The sequence below is a fragment of the Nothoprocta perdicaria genome, unplaced genomic scaffold, assembly GCF_003342845.1.
Source record: "Nothoprocta perdicaria isolate Ctin4 unplaced genomic scaffold, notPer1 scaffold_18, whole genome shotgun sequence".
NCBI lineage: Eukaryota > Metazoa > Chordata > Aves > Tinamiformes > Tinamidae > Nothoprocta > Nothoprocta perdicaria.
In genome coordinates this window covers 963,501-976,265 of record NW_020454982.1, presented here as the reverse complement: position 1 = coordinate 976,265, position 12,765 = coordinate 963,501, and the positions used below count along the sequence as shown (strand labels likewise).

The 12,765-nt window shown below is 36.9% G+C and overlaps 1 protein-coding gene across 1 annotated transcript; it reads right to left on the bottom strand.

Annotated features, from left to right (window-relative positions):
• Nucleotides 1-279: 279 nt before the first annotated feature.
• On the bottom strand, nt 280-10,904 carry NAE1 (NEDD8 activating enzyme E1 subunit 1). Its single transcript, XM_026036545.1, has 20 exons — nt 10,841-10,904; nt 9,890-9,993; nt 9,737-9,797; nt 8,770-8,800; nt 8,063-8,134; nt 7,682-7,761; nt 7,366-7,475; nt 7,015-7,124; nt 6,433-6,495; nt 6,153-6,216; nt 5,922-6,013; nt 4,791-4,850; nt 4,567-4,700; nt 3,970-4,045; nt 3,623-3,662; nt 2,607-2,693; nt 1,765-1,857; nt 1,259-1,373; nt 1,129-1,178; nt 280-567 (listed from the first exon to the last, which is right to left on the bottom strand). The coding sequence occupies exons 1-20, from the start codon at nt 10,894-10,896 to the stop codon at nt 458-460; spliced, it is 1,608 nt and encodes a 535-aa protein (XP_025892330.1). The 5' UTR covers nt 10,897-10,904; the 3' UTR covers nt 280-457.
• Nucleotides 10,905-12,765: the final 1,861 nt, after the last annotated feature.

Below are 12,765 nucleotides of genomic sequence, written 5' to 3'. Positions count from 1 at the left end.
CCGTTGGGCGCTCGCGGCGCCGCCCTGAGGCGCCCGCCGGGGCCGCGAGCCCCACGCGCCTCCCCCGAGCCCAAACCGGCCCCCTAGACACCTCCGCAGCCCCCCAGGAGCAGCTCGTAGGAAACACGTGGGTTTTACCATTCAGCTCTGCGCCAAGGCAGGTAGACCATCTAAATCATTAAAACACTAAACAAATTACTGCACCAAAGAACTGCTTTTTTAATTTTTTCCCCTCTCTCATTCAAAACTGAATCATGAAATCTGACATCAAAAAAAAAGTCAGCATTTAGTATGATTTTATTTGTCCTCAGCATAAAATACGATAAAATTGCTACAAATAAAGGAAACTTTGATTTTTAGATAATACAGAACAGTCCAGTCAATGGCAAAATGCCACAGTACCAATATTTACAGGACACAACAGCACAGCCTGGTGGCAGCAAACGCGATAGTTACTCTACAACTGGAAAGTCATTGAAGTCTGTGACATTCCACTGTAAATATATGTGTTGTTAAAAATTACAAACTGCCCTGTAATGACTTTGATAACCTCCTGAGCAGCAGCTCCTATGAAAAAAGGGAGAAAAAATAAAAAGGAGATAATGTACAACGGAGTTTACAAGTTATATTTTAAAAACCATGAAAGAATTTCATCTAGAACTCAAAACACTGAAATTTGGACAAGGCTTGCTACAACTCCTGGGTAACAATTCCTGGGTAAAACACTTGCTGACACAAAGCAGTCTGAAGAAGCTCGTTGCTTCATAAGTTAGTTTCACATACATTTTAATATACATATTTTCTACATACTGTAAATATCCGATCAAGGCAAGTAAAAAACTTGTGTGCATGCATAAACTAATACAAATTGTTATCCTTCTAAAGGACTGAAATAGAGAAGTTTAAGTTAGGTGTAATTAATTTTCACCCTTTGTTCTGCAAAATAGCAATTACTGGTTTTGGCTCCTGCAACATGAAATACTGGGTAATTTCTTCAGAAGTTTTTTTTATGTATCTCTCTAAAGCACTCCATTCAAGATCCCAGTTCAAATTTGTCACTACTACAGGTCTTCGTTTGCTTGCTCTCTAATGATCTAACAAACGTCAGAAATAGAGGGGCATTCTTACCTCCCATGAACGCAGCAATGGCGTGGGGCTCAGCAGCTCCATAGCGACAACTGGGTAGCAGAGCAACAATTAGTATTTGCAGGTCAGTTTAATAGACAAGAGAAAGCGACAATCGTCATTCAGCACTTACAATTCATGAACATAGTCATCCTTGACTACTACAGATAAGCCATGTTCTTGTAGAAAATTAGTGAGGCAAGATTTCAGTTTTCCAATATCATCCTCTACCTGGTAGTTGTAGACACCTGGAAAATAAATTGTTTCATCACATAACTGTAACACTACCTCAAAAATCAATGGGTTTAAGTGGCAATGTACACATTTTATGTTTTTTTAAACTATTTCTAAGATGATGAATATAATAAGCTTGCAATACTAAATACTGCACTTACTAAATATTTCCATTGATGGCATTCATGGTAAGAAATTACTGCATAGCTGGCTTAACTCACAACACACCAGTACTATCAATCCAGAAAAATTCCTCAAGTTTCCAAATAGAAGGACTTCTCACTTTAACTTTTGCACTGAAGTCATATTAATGCAGAAACACAAATAATTAATTTATAGTTTATACCTATCATTGCAATACTTAGATTTTTGTATTTCTTATACATCTAACTGGTATTAACTTACCTGGGTATCTACCATGCTGCTTATAAAATCTATCTACAGCTCTCAGCATTAAGTACAGAACTATTTCATTGTCTGGGTTATCCATATGGGAAACTGAAAAACAGGGAAAAAAGCTGTTAGGTAGTAATAACTGAAAAATAATAATAAAAGATTTAAAATTAGTTTTAAAAATCCAGTATTTCCCGTGTGCTTAAAGTGTAAAAGCTTTTGTTATCTTCTCTGCAGGAAACAAGATCTTAATTTAAAAAAACAAAAACACCCTGCAACCAAGATTCTCAGCTGAGTCGACTGTCAAATACGAAATTTTGAATCCAGAGGGTGCATGACAAAATATGTTTTCTGTAACCTCTGGTAATTTAAAATTGAAAATATACATTCCAACTTTGCCAACTGCTATAACTTTAAATGAGATATTTCATTAGTTACCACTTTATTTTCCATGTATGCTTTAAATACTTAATTGTAATGACTGTAAATAAATAACAGTTTTAAGTCCTTATGATACTGCTCAATATTCTCCAGATTCCAGTGTTCTGAAAGTGGCTAAGACAATTGTTCTCAATTTGATGCTAATGTGAAAATAAATATACAGGAGATACGGGAATGTTTAAAAACAGACTTTTATCTACATAGTATCAAAAACAAAACATGTACAGGCATAAGGTCATTTTTGAGGTTTCAAAGTAAAGCTAAATCCAATATTCTAGACTTATTAAAATGACATATCTAGAATACTACTGATGGCAAATTATAAATTGCATATTGAAGTAGAAAATGTAACACAATTATCACAAAGTTGAAAATGCAATTACAGCACATGCAAAAAAAAAGGGAGTACTTACTAATCTCATCCTTGTTAAAAGTGTTTAAACCATATTCTTCAGATAGAGATCTGCATCGCACTACTCGAAGAAAGGCTGAATTGCTGCCTGTGCAGAAGGAGCAGAAAGTAGAACATTACCACTCAAATGCATCATTAATTACTATGTGCCCATATCATTTATTAAATATCAAAAGTCTAAAACTTATCATGGGTAGTTTTGTTTAACCCTTTTCCTTCTCATTTTTGGGGGATTTTTTTTTTTGGTAGCTCAAATGTTATTAGACTACAGGCAGATCACAAGTATTTTAGCAAAATATTTACTTCTGGAATCTAAATATATCTGTTGTGTTAACATAAAGACTCACAATGTGTGACTCCTTTATAGCAATTCATGGATCACAGCCACCAGCTTCATGTTTTCCTCTTCCATGCTACAAATGAACATGGTTTCTTTTTATCTTCACCCATATCTAACACCATCTGACATTCTCAGTTGATATTCTAACAGTGCAGCTACAAGAGGGAGATCTCTACCAGTATCAATTATATGAACCAAAAAAAAAAAAAAGCATCTATTAACTCAGCACTCAAAAATTAAGAGCTCCAAAAAGTTCTCAGGAACTGAAAAAAAAAAAAAAAAAAAATTGTGTAGGGGAAAAATGTTCTGGCCTATCTGCTTAGTGGCAAATTTTCCACTTGCATGGAGACTCAAGACAGCTGTATGGACATTTATACATATCCATACGAGACACAACCCAAATTTTCATAAGCAGTATTGGACCTAAAGAAATGTATCTAAGTTTTTATTGTGGTTAAGGCATATGGAATGCATCTGCCACCACAAACTTTCATGAACTGGGGGTTACTGAACATCTGAGACTTCCACTAGTGATGGCAGATGCAAGATACCAGGAGACACTGAACACTGTCCTTGAAAAATAAATATTAAGCTAATAATAAATACATAATCATTCAAAACTTCTTGAATATTTCATCATCTGTTTAAGCATAGCCACAGAACTCAAATATACTTACAAAGCAACTTCAATTCTCTTTCAGAAATTGACTCAGGTGCCTAAAAGAAAGAATATACCCGACAAACAATTATTAATCTGTGTTAAGATATATCAGTGTACTATGAAATAACTATGCTTTTTTAACAAAAGATATTAAAAACTGCAACTAATATTACTCCCTATACTTTTTACTTTCATTTTACATTATTACATCAAAATCGAGAAATAGGTAGACCATAAATACTGTTAAGTTACATTACAACTTTCTAAGAGAATGAAGTATTCTTGTAACCATTCTTGTATCTGATTCTTTTGACAAGTCTCTGCACATGCATCACAGTTTTTTTTAGAAAGACTCGACAATACCTTGCCTAGTGACTGTAACAGTTTAGCAGCATGGTTGCCCACAGCAGCAATATCTTTCTTTGCTTTTTCACGGTATCTGTTAATAATAAAAATAGCTTTATTGATGACAGCATAAAACTATCAGTTTAAATTTACTATAAAGACCATTCCTTTTTGTTTTATGTTATAAAGACACAACCATCATGAATGGAAATGAACAACCTAAAGAGGGTTACCACCAACTTACAACCATGTTCTGCAGAGGCTCTCAACTGTTCACTAAACATGCAATTTGAAATCTACATGCATAACAGATCATAGCAGCCAATTAATATTAAAAAGAGTACTACAGGCAGAGGAATATAAAGAAAATGGATCAGAACAAGTAGTTATTGGCCTTGGCCTTTTATTACAACTATTCTTAGGACGGAACATTTATCAGGGATTTTACAACTTATAGAGCTTACCTGAAATATGAACTAAAGCAGATAGTGATTTTTCAAGTGATTTTTCGACTGCTTTTTATTTGATATAAAAAGGTTTCCAAGATTCCATCTGCTTTGTGAGGTCTGAAGTAATCACTGTTCATTATCATTAACAAAAATATTGAATACTTACACATTTTGCAATTTGATAAATTTACTAGAATCTGCTATCATGTCAGGAATAGTGCCCCGAACAGGTAAGCTTCCTTGCCCCTCATTTGCCACAAATTCCTTCACTGCTCGAGTCAAAATCCAAAAGGAGGATGACTGCAAGTGTACAACAGACAGTCACATATACAAGTGTTATAAATAACCTTATTCCTACATTTAACAGTTTTATCCTTACTTATTCATTACCTGCTCTGTGAGATTGATGCAACAATCATCGTTAAAAATCTCTTCAATACACCTTGGGATCTATGAAAAAAAAAGTTAGGTTTGTATTGACTTGAATTTATGTCTTGAATTATTTTAAGATTTATTACACAGATGATCTAGTAGTGAACTCAAGAGTTTCAAAACAAATTAATCTCTTCTGAATGTTATTTACTTGAAAAAAATTAAATAGCATTGCCTGAAAATAAGATACACATTTCTGATCAAATAGAATACTTGAATCTCACATTATTTACCTCCTTGTAGTGGAGGAAAGTCTATAAAGTATTAGCAACCTCACTACAAGTTAATACCAGTCCCAGCTGCTCATCCTACCTGCCAGAGGAAGGCAGCAAAAATGGAAACCCCACGGTCAGAAGATTGCAAGGGTTCCAACTTCTTAACTACTGCAGTTTAGCATCTGGTGTACGTATTGAGAGACAGTGCCAATATCCTGGGACATGGATTGTAGTGACTCACACCCACGTGAAGTTTTATTTGCCACTTTCCTGGAAAACCTAGCTTTATGTCCTTAACAAAAACCATAGGTCTATCCTAAATATAATGAGCTATTACCTCAGAATTAAAAAAAAAAAAAGACACCTCAATTTTACTGAATTTGCTGCCCCAGAAGACCCCTCCTGCCCTTCACTTATATACAGAATATTCTATACTTCTGTATATAGCAACATATACTTCTGAATATACTTCTGAATATAGCAACAAGCTCAACATAGTACAACTTCAACAGTTACTTTCCAAGTTTCTCTTCTAATAATCACATACTAGATTTTATTTTGTAAAGAAAAGCAGATGAACTGTAAATTTCTAAGGACACATTGCTAATGAACTCTGGATGCTGACTTTTCTATACTTGAATTCAGTTCACGAAGAGTGAAAAGAGATTTGCCCTAGGTTACAGTACTATCTAATCCAATCTATTTTACACAGCATGATTTAAACTTCAAATTGTACTACTCCTGTTTTACCTAAATATACACCTTACAAGTGTGTATTTACAGGTGCAAATCTGTGGATAATACTATTTGAAAAATCAAGCGGTTAATATTTCCAGTTCTTTAAAAACTTCACATTTCTGATACTTATTTTTACCTTTGTAGTATTTAGTGCTGTGTTCACATTTTTTATAGCTTCTTCAAAATTCTCTTCATCTTCTGGGGTCCCATTTTCATTCTTCAGGATACCTTATTTAGGGGGGGAAAAAAATCAATACAGAATTCCATTAATTCCATCTTATGTTTTACCGATGGACCAGATTATTTTTTATCTGTATCTCTTACTGACAAATGAATATTTTGCTCATATGTCAATATGCCACAATACCTTGTCTGATCAGTTGTCTGAAAGCTTCTTTTTCTTTGTAAGTCTTAGGCAATTGATCACTTTTCTAAATTGAAAAACACAAGAGAGATTTTATTTGTCTTTAAAATGTCTAATACTCACCTCATGGTGTTCAGACTACTTAAATTTAAGAGTATGTCAAGTTTAGTTACGTCCACTTTGATTTCAATCAGTAATAATATAAATTTGAAAAAAAGTCTAAAATATTAATCATAAAGTATATTGATGACTTATCCTGGACTTATCCTGTTTTGCAACATACCTCATTGAACCATTTTGTTAGATACTTGGCTACAATCACAATCCATGGAGTGTGGCTATGGTCCTGTAATTGAACAGAGAAATCTTTGTAAAATTTAAGAGCCAAGATAGAAGACAAATTAACAACCTTCTTTAAAGGTAAGTTAGCATTAGAATAATAATCCTTCTTGTACTTAACCAGACACAACATGCCACAGAGTTTGATTCAGAAATAATAATCCCTAACTATTATAAAAACATATCACAATCGCTTTAGTTTAAATGGCTGTTGCTGAAGCAAGTCCTCCAGAGTTTATCCAATGAAGAACTTACATTATGCACAAATGCCCACAGTACAAAGCTCAGGACCAGCAAGTAATCATAAGCAAAAAAAAAATGTTCATGAATATTCCATATTTCCTAAGATTCCCATTGCTTAAGACATAAATACAAACATTTGAGGCTTAAAATGGTTCCTCGCGACTGATTCTGCAGTTGCCTCAGCACAGATAAAAGAAATAATCTGCTAAGAGCCATTTTCACAGAATACTTGTGCTATGTCTGCCTTTGTCTTCAGGGCACATAAAGCAAATCACAAACCAACCTTTTTATCCATCTGCTCCAAGTCATAGGACTGAATATGTTCCTTCAGTTCTGGAAATTGTTTGTCCAGTCTCAGATCTTCTAACGCATTGTCAGGGTGAGATTCAACAACTATGAAAAAGTTAAACATCTATTTCATGTTGTTATCCTCAGCCCTCAAAACAGAGCTGCACATTAAATGCTATTGAATTCTTAAGTGTTTTGTAGCAGCTTAATGTCAGAAGAAAATATTGTTTTACTATAGAGGAATTAATAAATTACTAAATACTTCACAAGGATGAAATCACTAAGAAACAGAAGCTTAAAAAAGAAAGATAAAAAAGGAAGTCTTAACTTCATAAAGCTCCCGTACCTGGATGTTCTTTAATAATGACTCTCATATACCCAACCAGTCCATAAGTCCTGCACACCAGGAGAGGAATGTTAGAGTTCCAGAGAAGTTCAGCTAAACGCAGTAAGGTACTGTAAACAAAAACATGTTTTTTTTTTTTAATTTAGATGCAGAAGAGAAAAACAACAGTTAACCAGAAGAGTTACTTATATAAGCAGCTTTCTGGTATTATGATTTTAAACATGAGTTTATAACATTCTGTAATTGTTTTCTAGTAGCTTATTAATATTAGTCATTTTAATGCTTACTTAAAAATAGACTTTAAATGATTCTTTACCTTTCTGGTAGTTGGGTTGCAACCACTAAGCTAAAGCGATTGAAAAAGGAGGGGTCATTGTCTAGAAGTTTTTCCAGACTCTAAATAATAGTGGAAAAAAAAAAAAAGAGTAAATCTGTGGTAAAAATTTCTGAAAACAGCAAGTTTGTTCAACTTGAAATCAAACATAAGTGTTAAGTGAAGCTAAAAAAATTAGGATGAAATTACAAAACAATATTTAAATATTTAAAACACACATGGACTTCCTGCAAGTACAACCACCTTACTTAAAGGCTAAAACTTAAAAGGTACTTAAACTGAAACATTACAAAGAGAATGTTTAACTTCTCATACTTTTACCATACTATGTAACGCGATGTCTACAAACGTAAGAAAACAAACCTCTTCCACAAAATTTCCAGAAACTTCATTATTCAATTCTTGCAAGAGTTCAGTGGCACTCTGGGCACGATTCTGATTTAAAAACAATTGTTTTATTATCTCAAAGTGCAATTGACGTATTGTATTTGTATTACATATGCTATGCAATAAATAAGTAGAATTCATCATGTATTAAGTTATATTATTCCAAGCCTTATTTATTTGAAGGGGAAACACAGAACAAAAAAAATCCCACCATTGAATAGCATCCATTTAAGACAATTTTTTAAAATGCTTTTTATATTACATTAACAATAGTTATGCCATAGCTGTTTATTAATTTCTAGTTTTGGTGAAGTATTTTGGGGAGTTGCATATGCCCTCAATACTCTCATTTCTGTGATTCCACCCCCACCTCTGCAATCTGGGTTGTGGTTGACTCCCTTCAATCACAATTCTCTTCCACTCTGTTTTTCTAAGATTACTGCTAATTAGGTCTTATTAATTTTTTTTCAGAGTTCAGAATTCAGTTACCAGAATTGAGCTTTTTGTTCTCACTCAGGAGCAAGTAAACAAAAAAAGCAGTCACAGAAAGTTTTATCAAAGAATAAATAGATTTTTAGCCTATATGTACATGCTTTTACCACTGCTTATAATTCTACATTTGAGTATTTACTCAAACTTGTATTCTTGCAATATATCTAAAGTGACATTTGTTACCTCCTTACCTGGCCAATATGGCTTTTTTGGAGAAAGAAACTGAGAAAAGGAGACAAGAAAAGAATAACGTGTCAATTTTTATTTTCAAGAAAATTAAGGTTATCCAACTAGTACTTATTAGATATATCATAGTGCCTCACATACAGCAAAATGTATGTGCTTAAATCTGCTTTTCCCCTCACGATCAGTTTCTTAAGGAAAATTTTCATTGCCTGAGTCACCAATATGTAAAATAAGACACACCAAACTTCTCTAGAAGCAAGTGTCATACTACAGATTCGCTTTCACTAGGTTAATTGAAGACTCATTAGTGCTCATTTCTTCATGTAAAGCAATACCCTTATCCCACACATAACCCCTACTTATGTAGACAGAGAGCTGCTGGTGCACACCTGAACCGTAAAAGAAAATGATGCAGAATAAGCAGACAAATTATTTTTGATTATAATGCTTTGTAAAGACTTTTATTCTTTTCCTAGTTGCATGCAAGCTAATTCCTAGCTAATTTTGTAGCTTTTAAAACACATGATAAATTAAAAGTCATAGTTTCAAAATAATCAATTACCTTATTTTCATCCCTATTAGGTAGGCAATTAAGGTAAACTCTAGTTCACATGTTCAAAGTCAAGCAAAACTGAGGCCTCAAGATGAGAGCAAACACATTTTTTTTTATGTTTATAAACATAAAGTAGACCTGTGTTTTAAACACCAGATATGTGAAGGAAACAGACTTTTACAGTACAAAGCAGCAGCTAAAAAAAGCATATGCCAAATTAAAAAGTTAATATTAACTTGTTCATGATGCAACAACTTATTAAACACATATTACAACTAAAAATACAACTTACAAAAGGCTTGGATAAAAGAGACTTTAAATTTTTAGAGAAATATAAATAACTAAGAAATATATAGATGGTACTTAGGAAACTTCTCGCTATTCTTACTATTTATAAAGGAAACTAATAACAAACTTACTTATTTCCAACATCTTCTCCAGATACCCGGTTCCCATCAACAATTGTGAAAGAGCCAATACCTTATGAAGGAGAACGAATACTATGCACAATTAGGAAGTGTGAACTGTGAAAAATTATTAAGTAATTAGAGAAGTGGGGTTTGTTTTTTCACCTGGTAGCACTAAATTCTTGAGTATTTCAGTTCCTGTGGCTGTTGCGTTTATCACACAAACATGAGCAGATTCTAAAGCTTCCTGTCCATGATCACCCCACAACCTAGGAGGGAATGGAAACAGAAATACTCAGAAACCACTACATTTCAGAAGGTAAAGGCTATACAAAAACAACCACCACACACACAAAAGGCTCTAAAAAACTGAAAACACAGATTGGCAGAGTGTGTGTGTTCACTGTTAAGTACAGTGAGTTAGTGCTTGCCACAATAAGCCTTCATTGCAAAGACCTACTGTGATGAACCCAGAGCCTTTTAAAGAACTACCCCCTTTTACAGAGGCTTGATTTTCTCCAGTTTTATACTTTATGCCATATGAAAACATTTTCCCCCTACTTTAATATACTTTACTTTTTAAAATTGATATAGATCAAAACAACCCTTCCCCAAAGTTTTCCCTGAAAACATCTTAGGCCTCTTCTACAGAGGCATTAATGTAAATGATTCTCGGTTCCAGTCAGGGCCACCAGACGCTACAGGGCAGCGTTACGAGCGGCCCGGGCAGCCGGATGATGAACCCCGCTCAGCTGGGCCGGGGGGCAGCGCGTTCAAAGCGCCGGTCGGGGGCGACCTGCGGCTGACGCGGTGGCGGCTGCACCGCAAAGCACTGCGCCGCGCCGGCCCCGCTGCCCCCTCGCTCCGCACAGGGACGAGCGGCCCCGGCCCCGAGGCGGCCAAGCAGCCGCCAGGCTCCCGGGCGTGCAGCCCAGGCCGCCCTTCTCCCGCGGCGCCCGCGAGGGACCGCCCGGCTGCGGCGGGCAGCGGGCGAGGCCGCGCGGCCGCCCCGCGCTCGGGCCGCCTCCCGCAGGCGGCTCCCCGAGCACGGGCTGCTCAGGCCTCCCGCGAGGGAGGCGCTCGGCAGGGCCGGCCCGGCTGCGGCCGCGGCGCTACCTGAGCTGCCGGTCGTATCTCTGCTCCTTGAGGCTGCCCGGGCCCTGCTGCGCCATGGCCGCAGCTCCCCGGCCGCTGCGCAGGCGCGCGCAGGGCGGCGGGGGCGGCGCCGCGCGGGCCGGGCCGGGCCGGGTCCCGCCGCCTCAGGGCGCTGCGAGTGCCGCTGCCCGAGGCTGCGCGCCCCTCGCTCCTTCCCCTCCACCGCTTTCCCCTGCAGAATCTCTGGCGTCCGCGGGAGGCGCCCGCGCTGCCGCAGGGAATTTATCGGCTCGGGCCGGCTGTGAGAGGAGCTGCCGGGAACGGCGGTGAAAGGCGGCCGAGGCGGAGGCAGCCCCTTCCCCTAGCAGCGCCTCTCTAGAAAGAGGCGGTCGTCTGGGGACTTTGGTCCTCCTCGTGGGTGTTTCTTTTCAGCTCTCAGTCTAGTCTTGGATGAGTTTTGAGGATTTTGTAACCACCTGAGCTGGCCGCCCTTCCAGCACCTTCGTTCAGACCCCTCAGCTCCTTAGGGGCTAGGGCGCTGTCCCCATTGGCCCCTTCGGAAATCACTGTTGGGCCCAAGTTTCTCTGCTCTGAGCACCTTTTCACATCTTTTCAAAGTAAAGCTTGCAAAAGAGAAAGCTCCTGTGCTGTTACCAATTTCAACCAAGATTTTTGTCAATAAATTTAAACAGACCCTTAAGCCACTTCATCATTCCAGCTGATCTGCAACCACATTAAAGTTATTACGTTATCCCTTTAATCTACTTCCATTTAGAAAACCCATTTTGCTATATATCTACTGGAATAAAATATATAGCAGTTCAATTAAAATTTAGTGCTTTATGATGTACAGAGAACATTGCAAGATAGTATGGTACTTCCTCCTTTCTCTTTCCCATATCCACTATCTCCTCCAAGATTCATTTTTCTCAGGCTTTGTGTTTGCTGTCTCACAGTAAATCTTTCCTTCCACTGAAATTTCAGTGACTGTTAAAATATTTAGTAGGAATATTCTGTTTACCAATGTCAAAAGCCAGGTCATTCCATTCTTGCTATCTGTTACAATTACATGTTTTTTACTGGTCGAACCATAAATTATAACCACTTTTTCAGACTTAGTTCCAAAATATTGTGCCTATTTCTCACACAAAGCAATCAAATGTGATTGTTTTTAAAGTCAAAGACTAGTTATAACAAATAGCACATGAAGGTCAGGAAGCTCCCAGGACACAAGGCACCCAGTTGGCTCTCCCACCTCTGCCACACTTTACCCAAAACATTCCTAACAAATTCCTGCTTTCTCTTGGCCTTCTCTGTTCTTTGTTAATATTTTATTCGTGTTTGTTGTCTTGCAAAATTATTTGCTCATTTTATGCATATCTTTTCCTTTTTAATACCTTCTTTACTTTGGGACCTTCTTTTTTTTTTCTCTCTCTCTCTTTTTTTTTTCCAGCTACTCCTCTATGCCAGGAAGAGACACCCAGTAAATAGATGTCAGGGCCTTTCCCCTGAAATCTCATGAAACTCAGGCTACAGCTGTAGGGGAAGGGTTAGCACTTAAGAGGCTCCTGCACTTATACAAGATGCATGAGAAACTCAGAGTGTTTTTTTTTCTTTGTAAACACACACACAAAAAAAAACCTTGAGAAGACAAAATTTAAGTTTTATACTGTCAAACATGTGAAGATAGTCCTTTTTTTTTAAATAAACATCAAAGTATTTTTTCCCTCTTTCTCTGAGTTTTTGTATTTGGTGTTGGCAGCACTCTTGCTCATATATACATTGTACACTATTTTTGTACAATTTGGGGATTGATTAGAAATTCTTTTAAGTCTCAACAAAAAAAAAAGAAAAAAAAAAAAAAAAGGTGTCACCCTAGTATAACTTCCATTTAGAAACTGCCAGAATTAGTAATTGCAATATAAGAGGAGAGATGAGCTGTCTGG

Bases quoted from the DNA above. Each gene is read 5' to 3' on its own strand.
- NAE1 (XM_026036545.1), bottom strand. From the start codon at position 10,896: ATGGCGCAGCAGGGCCCGGGCAGCCTCAAGGAGCAGAGATACGACCGG. The intron at 7,125-7,365 runs GTACGGGAGCTT...ACTTTTTCATAG, and splicing joins CATTATTAAAGAACATCCAG to TTGTTGAATCTCACCCTGAC. The intron at 1,179-1,258 runs GTAAGTGCTGAA...TCTGCTACCCAG, and splicing joins GATGACTATGTTCATGAATT to TTGTCGCTATGGAGCTGCTG.